The sequence below is a fragment of the Tinamus guttatus genome, unplaced genomic scaffold, assembly GCF_059628265.1.
Source record: "Tinamus guttatus ecotype Peru unplaced genomic scaffold, ASM5962826v1 Tinamus_guttatus_pri_ptg000096l, whole genome shotgun sequence".
Taxonomy (NCBI): domain Eukaryota; kingdom Metazoa; phylum Chordata; class Aves; order Tinamiformes; family Tinamidae; genus Tinamus; species Tinamus guttatus.
In genome coordinates this window covers 587,759-613,596 of record NW_028288630.1, presented here as the reverse complement: position 1 = coordinate 613,596, position 25,838 = coordinate 587,759, and the positions used below count along the sequence as shown (strand labels likewise).

The following is a 25,838-nucleotide window of genomic DNA, read 5'->3' as shown; positions in this document are numbered from 1 at the left end:
CCCCGGTTCCCCCCGGTACCAGCAGGTGGCGCTCGGTGCCGGTTCCCCCCGGTCTCGGCAGGGGGCGCCCGCTCCCGGTTCCCCCCGGTACCAGCAGGTGGCGCCCGGCCCCCGTTCCCCCCGGTCCCGGCAGGGGGCGCCCGGCCCCGGTTCCCCCCGGTCCCGGCAGGGGGCGCGCGGCGCCGCGGCGCGGGCGGGCGCGGGAGGCGGCGCGGCCCGCTGGAAGATGGCGGTGCGGAAGAAGGACGGCGGCCCCAACGTCAAGTACTACGAGGCCTCGGACACCGTGAGCCAGTTCGACAACGTGCGCCTGTGGCTCGGCAAGAACTACAAGAAGGTACCGGTGCCGGTACCGGCGCCGCCCGGCCCGGCCCGGCCCGGCCTGTCACGGCGGCGCCGCGCGCCCCTCCCCGCGGCCCGTGCGGGCGCTGAGGCGGCCCCGGGCCCCGCAGTACATCCAGGCCGAGCCCCCCACCAACAAGTCGCTGTCGAGCCTCGTGGTGCAGCTGCTGCAGTTCCAGGAGGAGGTGTTCGGCAAGCACGTCAGCAACGCGCCGCTCACCAAGCTGCCCGTGAGCGCCCCATGGGGACACGGGATCCTGGGATGGGGAGCTGGGATGGGGAGCTGGGGTCATGGGATGGGGAGCTGGGAGGATGGGATGGGGAGCTGGGATCATGGGATGGGGAGCTGGGAGGATGGGATGGGGAGCTGGGGTCATGGGATGGGGAGCTGGGGTCATGGGATGGGGAGCTGGGATCATGGGATGGGGAGCTGGGAGGATGGGATGGGGAGCTGGGAGGATGGGATGGGGAGCTGGGGTCATGGGATGGGGAGCTGGGGTCATGGGATGGGGAGCTGGGGTCATGGGATGGGGAGCTGGGAGGATGGGATGGGGAGCTGGGGTCATGGGATGGGGAGCTGGGGTCATGGGATGGGGAGCTGGGATGGGGAGCTGGGATCCTGGGATGGGGAGCTGGGGTCATGGGATGAAGAGCTGGGGTGCTGGCAAGTGTGCCCGGGCATGGGATGGTGACCTGGGGTCATGGGATGGGGAGCTGGGGTCCTGGGATGGTGACCTGGGGTCATGGGATGGGGAGCTGGGATCCTGGGATGGGGTGCTGGGATGGGAAGCTGGGGTGCTGGGATGGGTTGCTGGTGTCATGGGATGGGGATCTGGGATGCTGGGATGAGGAGCTGGGATGCTGGTGTGGGTGCCCAGGGGCCTGGATGGGGACCAAGGATCCTGGGGTGGGGACTTGAGATGTTGGCATGGCTGCCTGGCCATGGGATGGGGAGCTGGGATGAGAGGTGGGAACCTGACATGGATGTCTGGGGCCTGGGATGGGTCACCAGGGCCTGGGATGGGGACCAGGGATCGTGGGGTGAGGACCAGGGATCCTGGGATGGTGCCCGGCATCCTGGTGGGGGCACCCAGGGGCTGAGATGGGGATCTGGGATGGGTACCCGGGATGCTGGCGTGGGTGCCCGGGCATGGGATGGGTCCCCAGAGCCTGGGATGGTGCCCAGCATCCTGGTGTGGGTACCCAGGGCCTGGGATGGGGATCTGGAGTGGGTGCTCAGCGTGCTGGGGTGGGGCCTGTGGCCTGGGATGGGGCTGCAGAGCCTGGGATGGGGACCAGGGATCCTGGCGATGGTGCCCCAGGACTGGGATTGGGACCAGGGATCCTGGTGTGGGTGCTTATGGCCTGGGATGGGGATCTAGGATCCTGGAATGGGGACCAGCAATCCTGGCATGGGTGCCCAGAGCTTGGGATGGGGACCTGGGATCATGTTATGGGACCCACAATCCTACCGTGGGTCCCTGGGATCGTGGCATGGGTGCCCAGGCCTGGGATGGGGACCAGGGGTCCTGCGATGGGGCCCTGGGATCCTGCCGTGCCCTCCCTGGTCCTGCCATGGCCCCAGGGTGGAGCCCCGGCCGCAGGGGGAGGCCCAGGGACCTGGGATGGGGCCCCGGGACAGCAGGGATCGTGCTGGAGACACCCCCCGGCCCGGCACCGCATCCCAGGGGCACCAGGATCGAGCTCCAAAATACCCAGGGCTGGACCCAAAACCACCTGGAGACACTGGGAATGCCCCCCCGCCGCCCCCCAGGACTGCCCAGAGACCCCCCTGCGCCCCAGAGACCCCCCATGGCAGCACCCAGCGGCCTGGGGGCTGTCCCCAAATGCCCTGGGGACAACGTCCCAGTGGCCTGTGCCCCTGGGGACACCGGGGCCCCCAATGCATGGAGCTAGCGGGGATGTGTCCTCGTTGGGGACCGTGACAGTGACCTGGGGACAGTGCCCCAAGGACCCAGGGGACGATGCCCCGGCCTAGGGACGATGCTCTGGGGACGGTGCCCACCATGGACAGCGCCCTGAGAGGCCGGGGCCACGTCCCGGGGCAGCACCCCGGCCCCTGGGGACAGCGCCCGAGCCCTGGGACAGGGACCTGAGCAGGGACAGAGCCCCAGGCCCTGCGGACAGAGCCCCAGTACTTGGGGACAGAGCCCTAGTATCCAGGAACAACGTCCTGACCATGGCCAGCACCCCGGGATAGCGTCCCGATACCTGGGGACAGGGCTCTGACCGGGGACAGAGCTCCATAGCTGGGGACAAAGAGCTGATACCTGGGGACGATGGCCTGGCAGCTGGGGACAGTGATCTGGACAGGGACAGCGCCCCAAGAAACGGGCACAGGGACCTGATATCTGGGACAGTGCCCTGATCCTGGACGCGGATCCCAGTCCCTGTCGACTGAGCCCTGAGATACCCAGGGACAGAGCCCAAATACCCGGGGACGGACCCCGAGAGCAGGGGACAGCGCCCGGAGCGCGGGGTCCGCGCTGCCTGGCGGGGACGGCGCCGTCCCCGTCCCCATCCCGGTCCCCGCAGCGCCCTGCCCTGACGCCTCCCTTGCAGATCAAATGCTTCTTGGATTTCAAGGCGGGGGGAGCCCTGTGCCACATCCTCGCTGCGGCCTATAAGTTCAAGAGCGACCAAGGATGGTGAGCGCGGGGGGGCGCCGCGTCCTGCGCGGGTGCTGGCCGGTCCCCCGGTCCCCTCGGGGCCCGTCCCCGCCGGCCGCGCAGGAGACCCGAGCTGTGGCTTTCATGAGAGTCGCTCTTTTCTTCCAATAAGGCGGCGTTTCGATTTCCAGAATCCGTCGCGCATGGACCGCAACGTGGAGATGTTCATGACCATCGAGAAATCCCTGGTGCAGGTAACGGCCCCGCCGGCGCCCCCCGGTCCCCCCCGCGCCGGCCCCGCTCCCGGTCCCCCCTCACCGCCCTCCTCTTCCTCCCGCAGAACAACTGCCTGGCGCGACCCAACATCTTCCTGCACCAGGACATCGAGCCCAAGCTGCTGGGCAAGCTCAAGGACATCGTCAAGAGGCACCAGGTGGGTGACGGGGCCGGTGCAGGGGTCCGGGGGGGTCTCCTCCGCGCCTGACGCCTCCTGTGTCCCTTCGCGCAGGGCACGGTGACCGAGGACAAGAGCAGCGCGTCCCACGTCGTCTGCCCCGTCCCCAGCAACCTGGAGGAAGGTGGGTGCAAGGAGGGCGGCTGCCAAAGGGGATTTGGGGGACGCGGGGAGGAGCAGGGGGCCCTTCCTGCAGCGGGGCTGGGTGTTCAGAGCAGCCGGCGCTGACCCGTCCCCCCGCAATGCGTCCCGCAGAGGAGTGGGTCCGGCCGGTGATGAAGAGGGACAAGCAGGTCCTGCTGCACTGGGGCTACTACCCGGACAGGTGAGGCGGCCGGGCCCGTCCTGGCCCGCACGGGGCCTCGGGGACGCGGCGGCCACCAGCGTCCCCGGCCCCTCTGCTCCCCGCAGCTACGACACCTGGATCCCGGCCAGCGAGATCGAAGCCTCCGTGGAGGACGCGCCGGCGCCGGAGAAGCCCCGCAAGGTACCGGGTGCCCCCCTTGGCCTGCCCGGTGTCCCCAGCCCGGGCTGGTTGCCCTGACTCGTTGCCCCCTCCCGGGCAGGTCCACGCCAAGTGGATCCTGGACACGGACACCTTCAACGAGTGGATGAACGAGGAGGACTACGAGGTGACGGACGAGAAGAGCCCCGTGTCCCGCAGGAAGAAGATCTCTGCCAAGACCCTCACGGACGAGGTGCCCGGGACCCCCGTGCCCCCCGTGCTGGCAGCGCCGGGCGATGCTGCCGGGGGGGCTGGCCCCGTGGGTGACCCCCTGTCCCTCTCCCAGGTGAATAGCCCCGACTCGGACCGTCGCGACAAGAAAGGGGGCAACTACAAGAAGAGGAAGCGCTCGCCCTCGCCATCGCCCACCCCCGAGGCCAAGAAGAAGAACGCCAAGAAAGGGTGAGGGGCCGGGGGGCCGCGCGGCACCGCGGCCCGGCGGCCCCCGCCGCGGCCCTGAGCGGCTCTCGCTGCCGCAGCCCCTCCACCCCCTACAACAAGTCCAAGCGCGGGCACCGCGAGGAGGAGCAGGAGGATCTCACCAAGGACATGGACGAGCCCTCGCCCGTGCCCAACGTGGAGGAGGTCACCCTGCCCAAGACAGGTTCGGGCTGGGGCTGGAGCAGCGAGCCCTCCTCCTCCTCCTCCTCTTCCTTCTCCTCTTGCTTCTCATCTTTCTCTTCTTCCTGCTTCTTCTCATTTTCCTTCTCTTACTCCTTCTCCTTCTCCCTTTTCTGCTGTTTTTCCTCCTTCTTCTCCTCCTCTTCTTCCTTCTTCTGCTCATCCTCTTCCTCGTTCTCCTTCTCTTCCTTCTCCTCTTTCTCCTTTTCCTCCTCCTTTTCTTCTTCCTTTTCTTTTTTCTTTTTCTCTACTCTTCCTTCTTTTCCTCTTTTTCTCTTCTTCTTCCCCCTTTTCCTCTTTTTCTTCTCTTTTTTCCTCTCCTTCTCTTTCTCCTTTTCGTCTTTCTCCTCTTTTTCTTCTTTTTTTTCTCCTCCTCTTCTTCTCTTTCTCTTTCTCCTCCTCTTCCTCCTCCTCCTGCTCTTTCTCCTCCTCCTGCTCTTCCTCCTCCTCCTCCTCCTGCTCTTCCTCCTCGCCCACCCCGTGCTGGGGCGGCCGGGTCGCCCTGCTCGGGGCGCTCAGCTCCTCTTCCCCCCGTGCCGCAGTGAACACCAAGAAGGACTCGGAGTCTGCGCCTGTCAAGGGGGGCACCATGACCGACCTGGGTGAGTCCCGCGCGGGGACGGCCCCGGGGCCGCGGCGGAGCCACCTCGGAGCAGGGGGGGCTCCGGCTGCGCCGCCCCCAGCGTCTCCCTCGTCCCTTCAGATGAGCAGGAGGACGAGAGCATGGAGACGGCCGGCAAGGTGGGGACGGCGCCGGCGACGCCGCTCTGGGGACGCTGTCCCCGTCCCCGCGCGGGGGCCGTGGGGACGCAGGGTCCGTGTCCTGCAGGACGAGGAGGAGAACAGCACCGGGAGCAAGGGGGAGCAGGCCAAGAACCCCGACCTGCACGAGGACAACGTGACGGAGCAGACGCACCACATCATCATCCCCAGCTACGCCGCCTGGTTCGACTACAACAGGTTGGCGCCTGGTGGCCGCGGTGGCAGCGGCGGGGCCGGGCGCCCGCGGCGCCCTCGAGCCCCCGCCGCGCTTCCCCTTGCAGCGTCCACGCCATCGAGCGCCGGGCCCTGCCCGAGTTCTTCAACGGCAAGAACAAATCCAAGACGCCCGAGATGTGAGGCCGCCCCGTCCGCGCGTCCCGCCCGCGTCCCCCGCCGCGTCCCCGCGCCGCAGGGCGCTCAGGCGGGTGCCTCTCGCCGCAGCTACCTGGCCTACCGCAACTTCATGATCGACACGTACCGGCTCAACCCGCAGGAGTACCTGACGTCCACGGCGTGCCGCCGCAACCTGGCCGGCGACGTCTGTGCCATCATGCGGTGAGGCCGGGGCCGCGGGGCCGCGGGGGCCGCGCCGGCCGCGCGCTGAGCGCCGCTCGCCGCAGGGTCCACGCGTTCCTGGAGCAGTGGGGGCTCATCAACTACCAGGTGGACGCCGAGAGCCGGCCCACCCCCATGGGCCCCCCGCCCACGTCCCACTTCCACGTGCTGGCCGATACCCCCTCCGGGCTGGTGCCGCTGCAGCCCAAGACGCCCCAGGTGGGTGCCGGCCGCGGGGCCCGGCGCGGCGGGTGCCGGGGGGGCTGAGCACGGCTTTGTGCCGCAGGGGCGGCAGAGCGATGGCGACAGCAAGACCGGGCGCAAGAGCAAAGACCTGGAGGAGCTGGTCACCGAGACGGTGAAGGGGAAGCCGGAGCTGGTAGGCGGGAGCCGTGGGGACGTGCCCCGCTCTCCCCGCCGCTGGCAGAGGAAGGCTCCTGCCCTCCTCGCGCCCCGCATGCCGCCCTGCCCGGGGAGGGCGCCAGGAGGGACACAGCGGGGACAGGGGCAGCCACGCGCCGGGGGGCTTCGTTAGAGCGTGTTGGGGGGAGGGACACATCGTTCTGGGGGTGTCGCTGTGCCCCCCAGCGCCCCCTCCGCCTCCCCCCACAGCAGAGCTCGGCCTCGCAGCAGCTGCTCAACTTCCCGGACAAGGGCAAGGAGAAGCCGGCCGACATGCAGAACTTCGGCCTGCGCACGGACATGTACACCAAGAAGAACGTCCCCTCCAAGGTGGGTGCCCCCCGCGCCGCCGCCGCTGCCGCCGCCGCCGCCGCGCGCTCACGCGCTCACGCGCCGCTTCTCCCCGCGCAGAGCAAAGCGGCCGCCAGCGCCACGCGGGAGTGGACGGAGCAGGAGACGCTGCTGCTGCTCGAGGTGACGTGGGGACGCGGTGGGGACCCCCCCGGCGCCGAGCCCCCCACCCCGGCGCTCACCGCCCGCCCCGCAGGCCCTGGAGATGTACAAGGACGACTGGAACAAGGTGTCGGAGCACGTGGGCAGCCGCACGCAGGACGAGTGCATCCTGCACTTCCTGCGGCTGCCCATCGAGGATCCCTACCTGGAGGACTCGGAGGCCTCGCTGGGGCCCCTGGCCTACCAGCCCATCCCCTTCAGCCAGTCGGGCAACCCCGTCATGAGCACCGTGGCCTTCCTGGCCTCCGTCGTGGACCCCCGCGTGGCTTCGGCGGCCGCCAAGTCGGCGCTGGGTAAGGTGGCGCCGGTGGCCTTGGCGCGCGGTGGCTGTGTCCCATGTCTGCCCCTCGCGTGGTTGCCCACCACGGCTTGGTGCCACCACCCTGGGGCTTTGCCCGGCCGAGGCCATTGGTGCTGGAGGCCGGCCGTGTCCCCAAGGCCGGGGACACCGGTGCGGGACGACCCCATGGGGCACCCCGAGGGGCTGGGGCCGGCGGTGCCCCCGGGCCGGGCTCACGGCGCGGCCCCGCAGAGGAGTTCTCCAAGATGAAGGAGGAGGTGCCCACGGCGCTGGTGGAGGCCCACGTGCGCAAGGTGGAGGAGGCGGCCAAGGTGACGGGCAAAGCGGACCCGGCGTTCGGCCTGGAGAGCAGCGGCATCGCGGGCACCGCGTCGGAGGAGCCCGAGCGCGGCGGTGAGCGCGGGGCGCGCGGCGGTGAGCGCGGTGGTGAGCGCGGCGGTGAGCGCGGGGGCGCGCGGCGGTGAGCGCGGGGGCTCATGGCGGTGAGCGTAGGGGCGCACGGTGCGCGGGGCGCGCGGCGGTGAGCATAGGGGCGCGCGGCGGTGAGCGCGGCGGTGAGCGCGGCGGTGAGCACGGGGCGGTGAGCGCGGGGACGCGCGGCGGTGAGCGCGGGGGGCCGACGCCGCAGCCGGCACTCAGCGCGGGGCTCCTGTGTCCGCAGAGGAGAGCGGCGCGGACGAGGCGCGCGCGGACGCGCAGCCCCCTGAGGACAAGAAGGAGCCCAAGGTGCGTGCGGGGCCGGCGGGCGGCGCGGGGGGCCCGGGCGGGCGCTGAGCCCCGGCCCCCGCGCAGGAGCCCCGGGAAGGGCCCGCGGACGAGGAGGCCAAGGAGAAGCTGGGGGAGCTGCCCAAGAAGGAGGAGGAGAAGGGCAAGGAGGCCGAGGGTGAGAAGGAGGCAGAGAAGAGCGACGGCGACGGCCTGGGTGAGCGCGGCGGGGACGGGGACAGGGACGGGGACAGGCAGGGAATGTGGGGCAGGGATGGGGGGAGCGGGGCAGGGTGCTCGGATTGGGATCGCGATGCGGGGTGGAGCTGAGCAGGGTGCTCGGATCGGGATCGGGATGGGGATGGAGGGAGCGGGGCAGGGTGCTCTGACCGGGATCTGGATGGGAATAGGGGATAGGTGGATGGAGCCCTGCAGGGAGCTTGGATTGGGATGGGAAGTGGGAATGCATGGATCTAGGGGGAATGGATCTGAGCAAGCTGCTTGGATTGGGATGGGGAAGGGAGATGGAGGGAGCGGAGCAGGGTGCTTGGATCAGGATCGAGATAGGGAAGGGGATGGATGGAGCTGGCGTGCACATGGGATGGGGATGAGGATGACTGCTCATTGCCCCCCTCACACACCCCCAGGAGAGCTGGAGAAAGACAAGGAGCCCAAGGAGGGGCCGGAGGAGCTGCCCAAGGAGCTGCCGGAGCCCGAGGCCGAGCGCAAGACCAAGGTGGAGCGGGACATCGGCGAGGGCAACCTCTCCACGGCCGCCGCCGCCGCGCTGGCCGCCGCCGCCGTCAAGGCCAAGGTGAGGGGCGCCCGGGGCCGCGTGGGGCCGGCGGGGCCGCGGCGGCAGCCCCCGCGCTCACCCGCGGCCCCGCAGCACCTCGCCGCCGTGGAGGAGCGCAAGATCAAGTCGCTGGTGGCGCTGCTGGTGGAGACGCAGATGAAGAAGCTGGAGATCAAACTGCGGCACTTCGAGGAGCTGGAGACCATCATGGACCGGGAGCGCGAGGCGGTGAGCGAAGGGGGCGCCGGGGGGGGACGCTCGGGGAGCCCCGTTAACGCCGCGCGATTCCCCGCAGCTGGAATACCAGCGGCAGCAGCTGCTGGCCGACCGGCAGGCGTTCCACATGGAGCAGCTCAAGTACGCGGAGATGCGCGCGCGGCAGCAGCACTTCCAGCACCTGCAGCAGCAGCAGCAGCAGCAGCCGCCGGCGCTGCCGCCCGGGGCGCAGGCGCTGCCGCCCGCGGGGGCCCCGCTGGCGCCCGCCGCGCACGCGCTGCCCGGCGCGCCGCCCGCCCCGGCCCTGCTGCCGCAGCCCGGCCTGGCGCCCGCCGAGCCCATGGGGCCGGCGCCGCTGCCGCCGCTGCCGCCGGGCGCCCCCCAGCCCGGGCCGGCGCCGCCGGGACCCAGCGCGCCGGTGCCGCACGGTGAGTGGGGGCCGGGCCGGGGCCGGGTTTTGGGGGCGCCGCGGGGCGCTGACCCCGCTCCCGGCGCCCCCCCAGCCCAGGCGCCCTTCGCCGGCCAGCAGCCGCCGTCCCAGAGCCTCGCGGGGACCCTGGCGGGCGCCGCGCACCCCGCCGTGCCCGGTAACGCGCCCGCGGCCCCGGCGGCCGCCGTGCCTCCTCCTCCTCCTCCTCCTCCTCCCCCCATCCCGTTCAGCATGGCTAACCCCCTGGGGGCCATGGGGGCCATGGGGGCCACCCCGTTCCCCGCTCACCCGCCCGCCCCCCCTCTGCATGGGGCCCTGGCCAGCAGCATGCCCCCCCCGCCCGCCGCCCTGCACAGCCCGGCCATCGTGGCCGCCGTGCAGGGGAGCCTCCTGCCGACCCCCGGCCTCGGCCCAGGTGAGCACCGGGGGGGCCCCGCGCCCCCCGCCCCCTGCTCGGAGTGTGGGGAGGGGGCGCCGTGGGGCAGGAGCGGTGCCCCCGCCCCCGTCGCCGACGCCGCCGCTCTCGTCTCCCCGCAGATCAAGGCCCCCCGCTGCAGCCGGACCCGCTGGCGCCCAGTCCCAGCACGGCCACCCCCGTCCCCCCCACGCAGTGAGACCCCCCCGCGCCGCCGCCGCCCCCCCGCCAGCAAGAGGAAGCCCCAAGGAACCGCCCCCCCCCCCGCTCTGTGCCCCTCTTCCCCCAACCCCCCCCCCCCCCCCCGCTTTGGTATTTTTTTATAATTGTCCCCATTTTATTTAAGTGCTCAGTCCCCGCCCCGGGGGGGTCAGGGCCACTGCTGCTCCGCAGCTATTTATACAGCAGCTCCCCCCACCCGGCAGCTGGGCAGCCCCCCCCCCAAAGTCCCCCCCTTTTGTTTTTTTCTTTTTTTAATAACAAAAAAAAAATAAACTCCAAGTCCCCGGGGCGGGAAGAAGCGGCCTCGGCTCCGGGTCTGTGTCCGGGGGCGCAGGGAGACGCGGGGAGCCCAGCACCTTTTCCCACACTTTATTGGATGGAGCCGGTGAGGCGGGGGGGACAAGCAGTGCGGGGAGGTGGACGGGGGGGAAACGGGCCAGGAAGAGGGATCAAATCCCAATAACCCCGTGGGGAAGGGGGAACGGGGGGTCTTCAGCCGCTCAGCACCATCCGGACCAGCTCTGCGGAGAGAAGGGAGAGAAATGGGGTGAGGAGGGGGCTCAGCACAGGCGCAGCCCCCACCGGCCCCTCAGCACCAAAAAAGGCAGGAAAACGTAAAAAAATGCAGGCGGATGTAGGGGGGACAGGAGGGAAGAGCCGCGGGCTGCCCCAGGCACCGCCGGGCGCAGGGGCTGAGGCCGGGCGCGCTCGTCACACCCCGTCCCCACGCGGCTGCAGCAGCTCCATGCAGGGGCACATGCGGAGGGGCCGCTGGAGCGGGGGGCAAGGGGAAAAATAGGACGATAAATAGGGGAAAAAAATAAAAAAGACCAATAAATAGGAGGGAAAAAAAAGACCAATCAATAGCGGGGAAAAAAAAAGAGAAGAAGGGGAAGAACGAGTGAGCGGGTGAGAGCGGGAGGAGCGTTACCCTCGCGGCTTCACCCTGACAAGATGTGTCTCACAAACGCTGGGGGGAGGAAGGAGACATGATCATCACGGGGGGACAAGGGGACGCGCCACCCCCAGCCCGGCCCCCCCGGCCCCCCTGGCCTTTCCGGCCTCACCTTCGTAGTTGATGCAGCCGTTGCTGTCCTCGTGACCGGCCACCAGCTGCTCCACCTCCTCCTCCGTCATCTTCTCGCCTGCGGGATCCGCAGGGGACACCGGGATCAGGAGGGGGCGAGTTTGGGGGTGGACAAGGGTTTGGGGGGACTCGGAGGGTCCCTTGGGGACTCCAGGGTTGAGCAGGGGCTTCAGGGGGGCCCCGGGGCCACCGAGGGGCTCGGGGGAGCTCAGGAGGTCCCTGGGAGCAGCCAGGAGCTCAGGGGTCCCCAGGACCCAGCAGGCGCTTGGGGGGGCCCAGAGGGTCCCCAGGACTCAGGGGGGTCCCGCCGGGCGCTCACCCAGGGTGACGAGGACGTGGCGGATCTCGGCGCCCATGACGGTGCCGTTGCCCTCCTTGTCGAAGACCCGCAGCCCCTCCACGTAGTCCTCGAAGCAGCCCTGGTCCTTGTTCTTGGCGATGGTCTGCATCATGGGCAGGAACTGCTCGAAGTTCAGCGTCTTCAGGGCCATCTCTGGGGGCGCAGGAGGGTGAGGACGGGCCGGGCGCTGCCCCCCAGCCCGGCCGGGGGTCCCGGCGCCCCTCGGCGCTCACCATCGCTCTTGGGGTTGCCCAGCACCTTCATGACCTCGGCGTTGGTGGGGTTCTGGCCCAGCGCCCGCATCACGTCCCCGCACTGGCTGTAGAGGATCTTGCCATCGCCGGTGCGGTCGAAGAGCTGGAACGCCTCCTTGAACTCTGCGGGACCGCGGCGTGAGCGGGGCGCTGCGCCCCACGGCACCCTGCGCCCCACGGCACCCTGCGCCCCACGGGGACACTGCGCCCCACGGGGACACTGCGCCCAACAGGACCCTGTTCACCAAGCCCCTCAGGGACACTGCACCCCACTGCACCGAGACCCCGTCCTACCCTGTGCTCCATGGGAACACTGCACCCCATGGGACCCTGTGCACAGACCCCCACAGGGATCATTGCACCCAGCGCAACGAGGAACCCCCCCACACACACACACTGTGCTCCATGGGGACACTGCACCCTGCGCACCCAGCCCCTCGTCGATGCTGCACCCACTGCACTGTGGACCCCCCCCCCCCATGGGACTGCAGCACTGCGCCCCATGGGGAATGCTGCACCCACTGCACCTTATAGGACCCTGCACCCCATGGGACCCCCTGCATGGGGATTCTGCACCTCACTGCACCGTGCGCAGCAAGGGACCACCCCCCTACACTGCGCTCCATGGGGACACTGCACCCCATGGGACCCTGCACACCAAGCCCCACATGGACGCTGCACCCACTGGACTATGCACCCCATGGAACTTTGCACCCCACAGCCCCTTGCACTGCACCCCATGGGGGATGCTGCACCCACTGCACCTTATAGGACCCAGCACCCCATGGGACGCCCACGGGGACGCTGCACCTTTGCCCCACGGGATCCCATGCACTGCAGCCCACGGGGACACCGTGCACCCTATAGCACCTTGCACCCTGCGCCCCATAGGGCCCTGCACCCATGGGACCCCCCCTTGCTCAGTGCACGTTGCCCCCCCCCCGCACCCAGCGCCCTGGCCGGGTGCCCGGGGCCGCCGCCAGCTCCCGCCTCGGGTTTCGTTTCCGAGCGGGATCCGATTTCCCGGGAGGAATCCGATCCCCGGCGGGAACCGGCTCGCGGAGGCTCCTCGCCCCGGCGGGCCCAGGTGTCCGGGCGCCACCGCCGCCCCCGCCCCGTCCCCTCCCCTGGACTGGAGCTGCGGAGCAGGAAGAGGGCCCAGGCGTCCGGGCCGCCTCCCGCCCTGCTCCGCGCTCTCAGCCCTCCCCTCCGGGGAAGGGACCCAGGCGCCCGGGCGGATGCTGCCCGCGCAGGAAGCAGCACCGGGCCCCGCGCCGCCTCCCGCCCCGCTCCCCGCCTCGCACGACAAGGGCCCAGGCGTCCGGGCGGCCCCACCCGGCAGGAATGCGCGGCCCGGCCCCGCGTTATTTCCATATAAGGGCAAATGGCGCAAGCGGGCCCCGCGCCGCCGCCCCGCTACCGGGCGGCGCTTCGCACCGGGAAGCGCCCGAGCCGCGGGCGCCCCCGGGCCGCCCCCCCGGGTCCCCCGCACTCACCGGCCGTCTGCTCCTCCGAGAAGTCGCACTGCGGGGAGAGCGCGGCCGTGAGCGCGACCGGCACCGGCGGCACCGAGCCCGCCGCTGCATCCCGGCCCCCGCACCCCCCCCCCTTCCGCCCCCGCATCCCCCCCCCCGGTGCATCCCCGCATCCCCCCCGGTGCATCCCCGCATCCCCCCCCGGTGCATCGCGCCCCCCGCGGCCCCCCCGCTCCCCACCATGGCGGCGCCGCTCCCGTTCCTGCTCCCGTTCCCGTTCCCGCCGCGCTCGCTCCCGCTGCCGCCTCTGCGCGCGCGCCCGTGGGCCCGGCCCTTTCTAGCGCCCGCGTCACCGCCCGCCCCTTGGCCGCGCGCCCGGGGCGGGGCCGCGCGCTAATGAGCGGCTCATTATGCATGCGGGAGGGGCGGGGCCATGGCGGGCCACGCCCCTGTGCCGGGGGGGAATATTTTGCCTATAGATGGACACGGAGCAGGGATTGAGGGGGGGGCGATGAGGACACAGCCCTATGGGGACACCCCAAGGGCTTGGGGACACCCCACAGGTGCCACCCCCTGGGGACACCCCAGCAGGGACAACTCCATAGCACAGCCCGGGGGGGAGACGCCCGTGGGGACACTCCAGTGATGGCACCAATGCAGGAGGCCAATGGAGACACCTCGGTGGGGGACACCCCACAGGGGACACCCCAGCAGGGGACGTGGCCCTGGGGATGGAGATGGGAACCCCCTACCCCACGGGGGACCCACTGAGGACCCCCCTCATGGAGGACAAACCCTTGGTGCCCCCCCCCCCAGGGGACACCCCATCCAGGATCCCTCAGGGGACACCCCATGGACGACACCCCCCCCGATGGCACCCTGAAAGGGGACACCTTGGATGTCACCCCCCCCCAGGGGACAACACAACGGGGTCTCCCCATGGCCCCCCCGCCCCGGCAGCCCCACGCTGCCCCCCCAGGGACGAGGCGGAGGCCACGTCCCGCTCCCTCCTTTATTCGCGGGGGGGCCGCGGCCCCGGGCAGGCAGCGAGGGGACAGCCCCATGGTGGCACAGCGGTGACTTGAGCACTGGGGGGGAGGGATTCCTCCCCTCCATTGAAATGGGTGGAAAAGGCCCGAGAACAGGAACAGTCGCAGCAGCAGCGCGGGCGGGGGCAGCGCGGTCCCCCCCGGTCTTTGGTCAATGCGAGGCGGCGGCGGCGACGGGGGGGTCCCGGCGGTGGCACCGGGGGCTGCTCCGCTCCTCCTGCAGCTCCTACCTGGGGGGAGGGCACTGAGAGCCGCACAGGGGGGCAGAATGGCCGTGGGGGGGGCAGAGCCCGATCCATGGGGACAGACCCCCCCACGCTGGGGACAGACCTCCTTTCCCTGGTCCCACCTCTCCCCCCTCCATGGGACAACCCCCCCCCCATGGTCCCACCTCCCCCCTGCCTCACTCCCCAGGTCCCGATGGAGCTGGGGGGGGGGTATGGATAGAGCAAGGGCTGAGGAGGGGCGGGGGGGCACCCAGCACCGCCCCCCCTTGCCCCCCCCCCCCCAGCCCCCTACCTTGCCCAGCACCTCCTTGTCCCGCGCCATGAAGGACGCGGGACACTTGACGGCCTCGAGCCTGCGCCGCGCGGCCTCCTCAGGGGACACGTCCCGCTCGAACCTGGGGACAGGGGCTGTGACATGGCATGGGGGGGGCACGGGGAGGCCCTCCCCAGTCCCCCCCCCACCTCTCGTTGTAGTCGGGGTTCAGGGTCTTCCTCTGCACACTCGTCTTCCTCTTGGTGGCCCGGCTCTTGTCGGGCAGGAGGACGAGGGACACGTAGGGGTCCGGCAGCTCCTTGGACAGCGGCTTCAGGTTCCTGCAGCGGGGACACACACACAGCACGCGGGTCCCGCGCCGCCCCCACGCCGCATCCCACGGGGCCCCGGCGTCCGGGCGCGTTACCTGCAGCCGTGCACGACGGCCACCAACTTGCGCTCGTCCCCGCGGTACCAGAGCGTGAGCTGCAGGTGGCCTCGGAGGGGCTCAGCCGCCTCGGCGCCCCTGTGGGGACACGTCGGGGGGCAGCACGGACCCCCCCCCGGGGGAAGGGGGGAACCGCCCCGGGCTTTGTATTCGCATGGGGACAGACCCTCCCCATGGTCCCCCCCCTCCCCCCCCGCGATGGGGACAGACCCTCCCCTCCTCCATGCCCCCCCCCCGGGTGGGGTTTGCACCCCAAGGCAGCGCCCGGGGGGGCCCCCCCTTCCCCTGGGGGGGGGTCAGGAGCCCCGTGCCCCCCCCGCAGCCCCTACCTGTGGGTCCCCCCCCCTCCGCCGCCACCCCCGAGTGCTGCGACACCAGGATCTGCGGGGGGGGGCATGGGAGTGAGGGGGGTCCCGGTGACGGGGAAGGAGCAGGGGACGGAGCAGGACGCAGGGACGAGCGGAACATGGGGACGAATGGGACAGCGGGACACAGCAGGGGACAGAACAGGACACGACGACGGGCAGGACACGGGGAGGGGCGGGACACCGGGACAGAGCAGGGGATGGGGACGGGCGGGACACGGGGACGCAGCAGGACATGGGGGCTGGAATCCCAGGGACAAAGCGGGACCAACCCTAAGCATTCTATGATTCTATGATTCTATGATTCTATGAAAATTCAGGCTTTTTATTTTTACAGGGGTAAAATTAAAAGGAGAAAATAAAAAGGGTTAGTAGGGGAAGTATATACTTCAAGAAAGACACCACTGCCACCAGAACTATGTTTATTGGAAACAAGCGACCACAAAACCATCTTTATTTGAAAGCAGACACAGACTCCAACCAGAACATCTTTATTGCTCAACAAAATGTACAACTGTGCCTTCCTGACGAGCTGCTGTGGGAAGCCAACCTGTTTGCCATCCCGAGAGGAAACACGGGATGCGTGACCGGATCCTTCCTCACACCCCGCACCTGCAAAACACAAAGACCGTGTCAGGTACAGCCTACGTTAACAGGGAGGACAGAGCAGAACACGCTCACACGCTGCAGCGGGTGCAGAGTTACCCGGATATATCAGATAAACCCTGGTCCTGGGACCGAACTCCCTGCAAACTTCGGCGACGATCGGGACCGAGGACCGAGGAGGAAAAAACCCAGCTGGGAAAAAAAAAGAGTGGATTTTTAAAAAATGAATTAAAAATTTCTGAATACGAGCTACAACCTGGGGGAAAAAAGCCACCACGCGCGCAAGATCAGACACGAGGAGCAGCAAAACCGGGCAGCGCAGCCCTGGCCGCTGATCTCGGGGTAAAGCAGCCCCGGGGCACGACCGGGAGCGCCCGAAAGGGGGACAGGTAACGAGGGGGCGGGGCCGAGAAGGGGGCGGAGCCAGACGGAGGGGGCGGAGCTAGGCAGACGGGGAGGGGCGCGGGTCCGAGGGGCGCCAGGAGGAGGGGCGCCAGGAGGAGGGGGCGGCGCCAGGCGGAAGGGGGCGGCGCCAGGCGGAAGGGGGCGGCGCCTTCACACAAGGGCCGGTGCTGTGACCGCGCAGGGTGGACAACCCTGAAGGGGCTCCAGGAATCCGCACAACAGGAGCGGCCTCGGAGGAGGGGAGCGCGGCCGATAGGGCCTCGGTGACAGAGGGGAGCGCGGCCGATAGGGCCTCGGTGACGGAGGTGGAGATGGTCGGTCACAGACAGGCGCAGCCCGGAGCCGGGGGTTGGAATGCCCCGAAACGGCGTTTTTAGCATCAGATGGGGCCTGCTGGCGCTATGACAACGAGTCGGGCCAGGCAGAAAGACGAGGGATGCCTAGAGGCTGGTGTTCCGGAAGAGGAACTTAAGGAAAAAATTCCTTCCCAGTGAGGGTGCCAGAGCCCTGGAACAGGCTGCCCAGAGAGGTTGTGGAGTCTCCTTCTCTGGAGATCTTCAAACCCGCTTGGACGCAGTCCTGTGCCACGTGCTCTAGGTGACCCTGCGTGTGCAGGGGTTGGACTACGTGACCTCGAGAGGTCCCTTCCAACCTTCAGCATTCCGTGATTCTATGACACCCGAAACGCCTGCCGCACACACCGCTCATCCTAAAGAAACAACCGTACTAGATGGCTGGGCAGCACGTACACGCACAGACCTGAGACAGCCCAACGCCTCCAATCCCTTCACTTACCTTTCCCAGGGCTCCGGGTCACCGCAGGGCTTTGGAGCCCTCCTCGACTGGCGGACGCGTCTTCTCCGATCTTACTGCGGACGCCCCGTTCCCCTCCGTCGCCTGCCAAACCGCAGCACAAGCGGTCACCCTCGGAACGGCCACCTCCGGCCTCAACCACAGAAACGCCCTGTCCCACAGTATTGCTGCCATTCTGCTCACCGGCACTGTGTCAGGGCCTCTGGTATCGGGCTGTGATGACACCTGGAGCAAACACACACAAAGTGAGTCATCCATTGCACTGGGGTCACTACAGCTAGATCTAGTGACACCCCATTCTATCCAGTCACTCTGCCTCACCTCAAATCACAGAATCACACAGAATCACAGAATGGGTGAGGTTGGAAGGGAGCTCTAGGGATCATCTAGTCCCTCAGCCATGGATGGAAAAGGCCCATGTGGTACCTGGAAAAGCAGAGGAAAGGCAAACCACCGAGAAGCAGCTCAACAATATTGGAACGAACAAAAAGAAACAAGCAAACAGACGCTCAGATGCCCCTCTCACCTGTTCAGGCTTGTTGTGTCCACTCAGCTTCTCTGAACAACCACAAACAACATCTACAAGCACTGAGAGAACAGCAATCCTCGAGGGGATGACAAAAAAAAACCCAAATAAAACAAAAAAGGGGGGACAACCCCCCATAGGGAAGGCGCCGCTTGCTCGCACAGAGCGACGACCTGCTCTCCACATGACTCGACACCTACGGACACGAAGCAAAAAGCCCTCGGGAAAGCCTGTGGCCCAAAGCACTCTCCATCAACTCGCCAGCTCCTCTTCTCTTTAGGGCAGGACCCTTTCCTGCTCCAGCTCTTTTGGGAACCCCTGGGAACACTACTCTGCATCTCAAAAGCAAACTAAAAGCCCACCAGCCCGACCAAGCAATCCTGACGCCTCCCCAAAATACATTAATACGTCAGGTGCGTCACAGTTACGACGCTTGGAGGAAACGAAGCTGGAAACAGACACACAGACAGACAGAGACACGGACAGACCGTAACCCCAGCCCCAACCCCAACCTAAGTCCATGTCCCTAACCCCAACTGTCTAACCCCTAATCCCAACCCCTAACCCTAATCCCTAAATCCTAACTCTAAACCTAACCCCTAAGCTAACTCTATAACCCTAACCCTAAATGGCCCTAACCCCTAACCAAGGGGGTCGTAAGGCCAAGGTCGTAAATCAGTCACTGTCACCACTTGCCTCTTGACGTCATCTTTAACAGTTCATCCCAGTGAATGATCAGCTCATTAACAGTTAATTAGTTGATTGAATGGTTGTTTCATTAACAGTCCCTCCCTAGTAACTAACAAGTCCAAACGAGTTGTACAAATGCTGGACGAAGCGGGTCCCCAAAGGGCCTTTTGCTGCATATTCTCAGTCACGCAATCCCAGGATGGCCGAGGCTGGCGGGGACCTCCAGGGATCATCCCGTCCAGCCCCTGCTCCAGCAGGGACACCCAGGGCACAGGGTCCATCCAGGCGGTTGGAGATCTCCAGAGGAGCCTCTGGGCAGCCTGTGCCAGGGCTCCGGCACCCTCATGGGAAAGGAGCTCTTCCTCACATGGAGATGGAGCTTCCTGGGTTTCAACTTGCACCCGTTACCCCTCGTCCTGTCACCGGCCACCACAGAGAAGAGCCTGGCCCCGTCCTCCCTGTGCTCTCCCCCCAGGTGCTTCAACATGTAGGACATGTTGGTCAGAGCCCCCTGAGCCTCCTGTTCTCCAGGCCGGGCCGGCCCCGCTCGCTCCGCCTTTCCGTGTGACAAACGCTCCGGTCCCTTCGTCCCCTCCGCAGCCCCACGCTGGAGGGGTCGCCTGGTGCAGGGGGTGTCCCCGCCGCCGTGGGGATGGCGGCCGCTCGCCCAGCCCCACTCGCCCCTTGCCCTCCCGCCACCCGCACTAGGGGGGCTGCACCGGGGGCCCTAGGGCCTTTTGGGCGGCCTCCATCCACACTGCACCGAGGGGGCCCTACGGGTTTCGAGGGGCCTCCCGGTCCCTCCGTGCACACGGGGCCGGGGGCCCCTACGGGCTTTAGTGCAGCCCCCCACGGCCTCCGTCCACAAGGGGCCGGAGGGTCCTGCAGGCCTGTGTGGGGGCGGGGCGGGGCGGGGCGGGGCGGGGCTGGGCTGGGCTCGGCTCGGCTCGGCTCGGCTCGGCTCGGCTCGGCTCGGCTCGGCTCGGCTCGGCTCGGCTCGGCTCGGCTCCCCGCACCCCGCGGTCCCCGTCCCGCCAGGCGGCCGTGCCTGGCCCTTTAAGGGGCGGGTGGGCGTGGCCGCGCGTCAATGACGTTCCCTGTCGGCTCCGCCCCCGGAAGCGGCTGCCGGCGGGCGGGGGGCGGGCGGAAGGCGGAAGTGAAGCGGGCGAGAGAGCCCCGGGGGGGGGAGCGGGCGGAGGCGGAGATTCCCCCCCCCCCCCCCCGCGCGGTGCCGGCTCGGTGAGTCCGGGGGCTCCCGCGACCCCCCAACGGCGACGAGACCCCCCCCCAACGGCGACCTCCTCCCCGCCCCCCCCGCGACGAGACCCCCCCAACCGCGTCCTCCTCCCCGCCAGCCCCCCCCCCCCCCCCGCGCTGTCCGCATCCCCCCGCGGTCTCCTCCCCCCCCCCCGCTCCTTCCCCTTGTCCGTTGCCCCCCCCCGGCCCATCCCCTCCTATATCTATTTTACCCTCTGTTGCCCCCCCGTCCCATCCCCCTTCACTGTCGCCGCCCCCGAGACCCCCCCGTGTCACCCCCACCCCAACCCCCCGCATCGCCCCCTCCCCCGCTCCCTCCTTACCCCAATTATCCCCAATTAACCCACACCCCCATCACCCCCATTGCCCTCTCTGCCCCCCAGCCCCCTTTTGCCGTCCTACCCCCTCCCCTTGCTCCCTTCTCGCTCCAATTAACCCCAATTAACCCGCACCCCCCATCGCCCCCATCGCCCTCTCTGCCCCCCAGCCCCTTTCCCCCCCGCAGGCCGAGGTTGGGCCATGGCGGCCGTGACCTAGAGCGGCCGCAGGGCCGGGGGCGCCCATGGAGGCCGGGCCGGGCGCGCAGCCGCCCCCCGTCCCCCCGTCCCCGCGCGCCGAGGACGAGGCGGCCGCGTCGGCGCCGCCGCGGGGCTGCCGCTGCCCCCCGCCCCGCGACGGAGCCACCAACGGAGCCCGTGACGGAGCCCGCGACGGAGCCGCCGACGGAGCCCGTGACGGAGCCGCCAATGGAGCCCACGACGGAGCCGCCGATGGAGCCACCAACGGAGCCGCCGACGGAGCCGCCGGGCGCTCGGGCACCGCGCTGGGGCTCTGGCTGCGGCCGCTCGCCGCCCTGCTCGCCCTGGCGCTGGCGCTGCTGCTGGGCTGCGCGCGGCGCTGCGCCCGCGCCTGGCGCCGGCTGCACGGTGTGCGCGGGGCCGCGGCGGCCGCGCGGCGCGACGGCGGCTCCGCCGGGGAGCTGGCCCGGCTGCTGGCGCTGGCCGAGGTCCCCGCCGAGGAGCTGGACCCCTTCGAGGTGCTGGGCGCCGCGGCGGCGGCGCCCGACGCGGAGCTGCGCAGGGCCTATCGGCGCCTCGCCGTGCTGGTGCGCGCGGGGGACCGGGGTGGGCCGGGAATGGCGCCGGGAATGGGGCTGGATGTGGGGACTGCGATGGAATAGGGATGAGGTGGCAGTAGGGATTAGGGTGGCCAAGGAGACCAGGGTGGGATGGGGATGGGGACCATGATGGAATAGGGATGAGGTGGCCAAGGGGACCCGGATGGGATGGGGACCAGGATGGGATGGGGATGGGACCCAGGATGGGATGGGGCTGAGGACAGGGATGGGGATGGCCATGGGGACTGCGATGGAATAGGGATGAGGTGGCAGTGGGGACTAAGGTGGCCAAAGGGACCAGGACAGGATGGGGATGGCGTTGGGGACCAGGATGGGGTGGAAGTGGGGACTGGGCTGGCAAAGGGAAGCAGGATGGGGCAGGGTTGGGGAAGGGGTAGCAGTGGGCACCAGGGGAGGATTGGAATGAAGAACAGGTGGGCAGTGGGGACCAGGATGGGGCAATGGGGACCGGGGTGGCAGTGGGGACCTCCGTGACCCCCTGCTCGCCAGCGTCACCCCCGTTGGCGTGCAGGTTCACCCAGACAAGAACGAGCACCCGCGCGCCGCCGAGGCCTTTCGAGTGCTGCGGGCGGCCTGGGACGCCGTGAGCAGCCCGGAGCGGAGGAAGGAGCACGAGATGTGAGTGGGAATGGCGGGGGGGACAGCGCGGGGCCCCCCGGCGCCGCGCGCCCTGAGCCCGGCCTGCCCGCAGCAAGCGCCGCGCGCACGGCGAGCTCTCGCGCTCCGTGGGCGAGTTCCTGAGCCGGCTGCAGGACGACCTGCGGGAGGCCATGAACACCATGATGTGCAGCAAGTGCCAGGGGAAACACAAGTAGGTGCCGCGCGGGCGCCGCGAGCCCTTTTCTTGCGAGGGAGCCAGGCGCGATTCCGGCGGTGCCGGCTCCCTGCCGAGCCCGGGGCTATGGGAGGAGACGACTTCGGCCTCTCTGGAGGCTCCAAAGAGAAGCAGCACGGGAATCCGAGCCGTCCCGCGCGGGCTCCGTGGCTCCGGGGCGGTCAAACGTCTCCCGTTGCTGCAGGAGGTTCGAGCTGGACCGCGACCCGCTGAGCGCCCGCTACTGCGCCGAGTGCGGCCAGCTGCACCCCGCCGAGGAGGGCGACTTCTGGGCCGAGTCCAGCCTGCTGGGGCTGAAGATCACCTACCTGGCCATGATGGACGGGAAGGTCTACGACATCACGGGTGCGTTTGGGCGCAGGAGGGCCCGCGGGGCGCGCGGGAGCCCCCGCTGAGCCCCCCGCGTGTCCGCAGAGTGGGCCGGCTGCCAGCGCGTGGGCATCGCCCCGGACACGCACCGCGTCCCCTACCACATCTCGTTCGGGCCGCGCGGCGCCGGTGGGCGCCACAGGTGAGCACCGGAGCCGGGGGCTGCCGGCCGCGCCGCGCCGAGCGCCGACGTCCCCATTCGCCACCGCTTCGTCCCGCAGGGCCCCCGCCAAGGGCGGCACCGACCTGCACGACTTCTTCAGCCGCGTGTTTCAGGGCACCCCCGGAGCGGTGCCCGGGGGGACCTTCGCGGCGCCGGGGGCGGCCGCCCCCGCGGGGTCCCCCGCCAAGGCCGACGGCGCCGTCCCCAAGGGGGACACGAAGCACAAGAGGCGCAAGAAGGTGCGTCGGCCCTTCCAGCGCTGAGCGGCGCCGCCGCGGGGCTCCCCGCTGGGAGCGGGAGCGCAAGGACGAGACGGGCGCCCTGGGCTGGGTGCTCCCCGCACCGAGGGACGCTGTGCTCCGCTGGGCACTCAAAGGGCTCTTTCAAATAAAAGAAATCTATTTTTTTTTTTTAAGTAATCTATATATTTGAAAGAAAGCAGGGAGTTTTGGGGCCAGCGTGGCCAACACGGGCGTGAAGAGCAGAGTTGGAGCCAGCGATACCAAAGAGCGGTGCCCCGAGGGAGTCACCTGCGGGTTGTGTTGAACAGTCGGGTGATGTCGGTGTGTGCCGGGGCTCAGCTGGGCACATCCAGCTGCTCTTCCCGTCGCGGCGCCAGAGCCTCTTCCCACTGCTGCCCGGGATGGACGGGGCAGGGAGGACTGGAGCCGGCAGCAGTGGGATCCAGGGTTTCCAGCTTTGCACCAGGCTCCTTTCCGCACCTGGGCGGAGGAGACGGACACAGAGCGGCTGCTTTTCCTCCCCACGCAGCCTGTGGGGCCAGGAGCCCCCAGGAGCTGCCCTGGGGGAGCCTCTGCAGGGACACAAGAAGCCCGGAGCTGCGGCAAAGCCTCTCCCAGCTCCGCTGGGTCGTTTTTTATTATTATTTTAAGGAAGGTTTCCTTTGTGCTTGTACGTATCCGTTACCACCGCGTGCCCTTCCTCAAGCCTATGCAGCTCTGGGGCCTGTTTGCCCGTGCTGGGGTCCCCCGGCCCTTCTCCCCTTGCTGGTTTTTGCTCTTCCAGCTTCGACTTTGCACTAAGCTCTGAGGAGGCCAAGCTCCTCTAGCTGCTGTTAAAGACAAGGACCCCAAAACCACGAGCTGCGCTCCGGGCGCTGGCCGAGACGCGCGGCCGGGACCTGCCGGAGCCCCCGACGATGCTGTGGTTGGTGGTTCCTGGCAGCGCGGCTGTTTTGTCTCCTGTTTCCCCTTTTTCAACAGTTTCCCCTGTTGTGCAGCCGGGTCACAAGCGCAGGCTGAGCCTCGTGGGCCGCCCACGCCGGGGCAACCGTCTGCTCCAAACTTGGCGTGTCCGAAAGTGGGAAATGGCAGAGCTGCCTGGGCCGAACTGCCCCGCGGCTCCAGGGGGGTCCCCTTTGCTTTCCATGAGCCTCTGTGCGCTCCCCGGCCCCGAGGAGCTCCTTTTGTACCACGTTTATTAAATTAAAGGATGGTTTCAAGAAGTCTGTCGTGTGTGTGCGGGGACGGGGCTGCGAGGGAGGCGCAAGGCTGTTCGAGGCCACGTTGCTCTCGTCTTCAAGTTCTTTATTGGGGGCAAATATATAAAACATGAGGACGAAGAGGGGGCAGATTGGTGACTCTTCCCCTTAACGAGGATCTTCCCTCGTGCTCCCTGTGGCTGTGGCGGACACGGAGCTTGGAGGCGCGTGGGACGGGGTCTGCTCTGCGCTCGCAGCTTGGCTGCGGCTCCCTCTCCACCAGGACACCGACAGATACAGCCCAAATGAGGGATCTTCCCTAGGGACCAAGGAGCCCTCTCGCCCAGCGCCCGCTGTGCCGCCCCTTACCCTGGCCAACGTCCCACCTCCTTCCTCGGCCTCCGCCCGCGTCTCCGCTGGAAGCGCCGGGAACACCGGGCCTCAGTATTTGTTGATGCCGAAGACCCGCACGCCGTGGAACTGGGGCAGCTTGGGCAGCAGGACGCTGAGGAGGGACGTCGTGTTGACAACAAAATGCGCGGCGTCGTATTTGGTGTAAAAGCTGGTGAGGAGGTAACTGCGGGGCAGAGACACCCGCCGTTGGCTCTGCCTGCTGCTCTCGTCCTCCCTCCTTCCATCCCTTCGCCCCGGCGCGGTCCCGAGGCGGGAACGCGGCCGTGCCCGGCGCTCCGGTCCCGAGGCAGGAACGCGGCCGTGCCCGGCGCTCCGGTCCCCAGGCGGGAACGCGGCCGTGCCCGGCGCTCCGGTCCCGAGGCGGGAACGCGGCCGTGCCCGGCGCTCCGGCCACGCGCCGGCGGCGCTCACAGCACCACCGGGGAGACGCTGAGGAACTCGGGGGCCGAGGTGCACTGGGCCCCGTGATCCATCTGCTCCCCGTGCGTGAGCAGCCGGGCTGCGCCCTGGTCGGGCGTCTCGAACGGGGTCCCCTTCACCACGTGCAGCAGCAGGAACATGACCTGGGGGCCGAGCAAAGGCAGCGCAGAGCACAGCCCGTGTCCCCCACAGCGATGGGGACACAGCAGCAGCGGGGACCAGAAGGGCACTTTCTGCACTGCCACAGCCATTCCCGCGTAGTGACAACCCCACGGCAACATCGGGAATGGGGGCGTTTCGCTCCGTGCCCGGCAGAAACCAGGGATTCACTTGTACCCCGGGGAGCTACGTGCCGTAAAACGGGCCCAACGTTGACTAAGCAGGTTGTGAATAACGTTGGTGAGAGTCCAGACCACGGGAACGCTGAGGAACGGGATGCTGAGCAGGACGACGTGCAGGAGCCCCACAGAGATCCCGTATGCCAGCCAGACGCCGCGGCTGCTCATGACGCGCGTGTTGGGATTCACCTCGCTGTGCGCCACGCCAACGTTCATCCTGCCGGATAAACACATTTTTCCCACGTCTTTTCGGAAAAGATTTTTCCCAAGTCTCTAATTCCAAACGCACTCGGCGACCCAGCTCGTTCCGCAAGGTCTCACCGGAGCTTCCCGGAGGAGGGCGCATCCTGCCTCCCAACCGTCCACCCGCCCTCCAGCACCCGGACATCAGGAGCTCCGGGATCGAAGGAAGAACCAGCTCACGGCAGAGCTCCCTCTCCTGCTCCCCACGTGTCCCCTCCCGCTCCCCGCGTGTCCCCACATGTCACCTGGTTGCAAGTGCAGCCCCCGGCAGCCCCAACTCCACAGGGACCCTGCGCATGGGGGGCAGAAAATGAGCACGACCCCGTCCCCTCGCCCCCTGTCCCCCCAGAGCGCCATCCCCTCCCAGCCCACACCTCCCAGGTGCCACCTCCCCGCCATCGCAACGTCCCTCCCCGTAGCCCGTGTACCCCATAGCGCGTGTGCCCCCCACAGCCCCTGTCCCCTGCACCGCCCGTGTCCCCCGCACAGCCCCTGTCCCCTGCATAGTCTGTGTCCCCTCCACAGTCCCTGTCCCCCGCCCCGCACCCGTGTCCCCCCCGGCACCTCCGCAGGCCCCGACGCCCGTTGCCACGATCCCGGCCACCCCCGGCCTCGTCTCCAGGAAGTCCTCGCGCGCCCGGTCCGCAGCGCCCATTGGCTGCTCCGCAGACGCCCTCGCACTCCTATTGGCTGCTTCCCCTGTCGCTCTAGAATGTCCCGCCCCCCACTCCGCGCTCCGGCGGGCCAGTACCAGCCGCAAGGCGCCGGCGAGGACTGGCCAATCACCGCGCGCGGTGCTGGGAGGTGGCTGCA

General features: G+C 68.8%; 4 protein-coding genes across 5 annotated transcripts; 2 read left to right on the top strand and 2 right to left on the bottom strand.

Moving 5' to 3' along the window:
• The first annotated feature begins 194 nt into the window (after nt 1–194).
• SMARCC2 (SWI/SNF related BAF chromatin remodeling complex subunit C2) lies at nt 195–9,846 on the top strand. Its single transcript, XM_088520706.1, has 29 exons — nt 195–337; nt 453–572; nt 2,926–3,011; nt 3,145–3,226; nt 3,313–3,405; nt 3,481–3,550; nt 3,682–3,751; nt 3,838–3,913; nt 3,993–4,124; nt 4,218–4,333; nt 4,411–4,535; nt 5,095–5,154; nt 5,256–5,293; nt 5,382–5,512; nt 5,596–5,667; nt 5,756–5,869; nt 5,935–6,088; nt 6,156–6,248; nt 6,482–6,601; nt 6,683–6,745; nt 6,819–7,077; nt 7,317–7,478; nt 7,747–7,811; nt 7,878–8,007; nt 8,438–8,604; nt 8,680–8,814; nt 8,882–9,230; nt 9,306–9,647; nt 9,770–9,846. Exons 1-29 carry the CDS (start codon nt 227–229, stop codon nt 9,844–9,846), a joined length of 3,612 nt encoding a protein of 1,203 aa, XP_088376832.1. The 5' UTR covers nt 195–226.
• Nucleotides 9,847–10,338: 492 nt separating this feature from the next.
• On the bottom strand, nt 10,339–15,928 carry MYL6 (myosin light chain 6). Its single transcript, XM_088520721.1, has 10 exons — nt 15,918–15,928; nt 14,982–15,080; nt 14,764–14,895; nt 14,594–14,696; nt 13,266–13,418; nt 13,047–13,074; nt 11,530–11,673; nt 11,276–11,449; nt 10,937–11,014; nt 10,339–10,390 (listed from the first exon to the last, which is right to left on the bottom strand). The coding sequence occupies exons 1-10, from the start codon at nt 15,926–15,928 to the stop codon at nt 10,362–10,364; spliced, it is 951 nt and encodes a 316-aa protein (XP_088376847.1). The 3' UTR covers nt 10,339–10,361.
• A 3,566-nt stretch (nt 15,929–19,494) lies between these two features.
• Nucleotides 19,495–22,438, top strand: DNAJC14 (DnaJ heat shock protein family (Hsp40) member C14). Its single transcript, XM_088520720.1, has 7 exons — nt 19,495–19,563; nt 20,284–20,769; nt 21,314–21,420; nt 21,494–21,613; nt 21,822–21,982; nt 22,052–22,148; nt 22,228–22,438. Exons 1-7 carry the CDS (start codon nt 19,495–19,497, stop codon nt 22,430–22,432), a joined length of 1,245 nt encoding a protein of 414 aa, XP_088376846.1. The 3' UTR covers nt 22,433–22,438.
• Nucleotides 22,439–24,024: 1,586 nt separating this feature from the next.
• ORMDL2 (ORMDL sphingolipid biosynthesis regulator 2) lies at nt 24,025–24,998 on the bottom strand. Of its 2 annotated transcripts, none has more exons than XM_088520703.1 (3): nt 24,819–24,998; nt 24,436–24,581; nt 24,025–24,187 (listed from the first exon to the last, which is right to left on the bottom strand). In XM_088520703.1, exons 1-3 carry the CDS (start codon nt 24,996–24,998, stop codon nt 24,052–24,054), a joined length of 462 nt encoding a protein of 153 aa, XP_088376829.1. In that variant the 3' UTR covers nt 24,025–24,051. The 2 variants fall into 2 exon arrangements, with proteins under 2 accessions (XP_088376829.1, XP_088376828.1); XM_088520702.1 differs by having other exon boundaries at nt 24,436–24,588; nt 24,826–24,998.
• Between the last annotated feature and the right edge of the window lie 840 nt (nt 24,999–25,838).

What these genes read in the sequence shown, in the direction of transcription:
- MYL6 (XM_088520721.1), bottom strand. An exon ending in GGGCAACCCCAAGAGCGATG is followed by an intron (nt 11,450 to 11,529) that starts GTGAGCGCCGAG and finishes CTGCGCCCCCAG; the next exon opens with AGATGGCCCTGAAGACGCTG. An exon ending in CCACGTCCTCGTCACCCTGG is followed by an intron (nt 11,015 to 11,275) that starts GTGAGCGCCCGG and finishes CGGATCCCGCAG; the next exon opens with GCGAGAAGATGACGGAGGAG.
- ORMDL2 (XM_088520703.1), bottom strand. Translation starts at nt 24,998, where the DNA reads ATGAACGTTGGCGTGGCGCACAGCGAGGTGAATCCCAACACGCGCGTC. An exon ending in TTATTCACAACCTGCTTAGT is followed by an intron (nt 24,582 to 24,818) that starts CAACGTTGGGCC and finishes CCCCAGGTCATG; the next exon opens with TTCCTGCTGCTGCACGTGGT. An exon ending in AGCGTCTCCCCGGTGGTGCT is followed by an intron (nt 24,188 to 24,435) that starts GTGAGCGCCGCC and finishes TCTGCCCCGCAG; the next exon opens with TTACCTCCTCACCAGCTTTT.
- DNAJC14 (XM_088520720.1), top strand. Translation starts at nt 19,495, where the DNA reads ATGACGTTCCCTGTCGGCTCCGCCCCCGGAAGCGGCTGCCGGCGGGCG. An exon ending in CGGAGGAAGGAGCACGAGAT is followed by an intron (nt 21,421 to 21,493) that starts GTGAGTGGGAAT and finishes GCCTGCCCGCAG; the next exon opens with CAAGCGCCGCGCGCACGGCG. An exon ending in GGCGCCGGTGGGCGCCACAG is followed by an intron (nt 22,149 to 22,227) that starts GTGAGCACCGGA and finishes TTCGTCCCGCAG; the next exon opens with GGCCCCCGCCAAGGGCGGCA.
- SMARCC2 (XM_088520706.1), top strand. Translation starts at nt 227, where the DNA reads ATGGCGGTGCGGAAGAAGGACGGCGGCCCCAACGTCAAGTACTACGAG. An exon ending in CCCCAGCAACCTGGAGGAAG is followed by an intron (nt 3,551 to 3,681) that starts GTGGGTGCAAGG and finishes TGCGTCCCGCAG; the next exon opens with AGGAGTGGGTCCGGCCGGTG. An exon ending in TGGGGCTACTACCCGGACAG is followed by an intron (nt 3,752 to 3,837) that starts GTGAGGCGGCCG and finishes TGCTCCCCGCAG; the next exon opens with CTACGACACCTGGATCCCGG.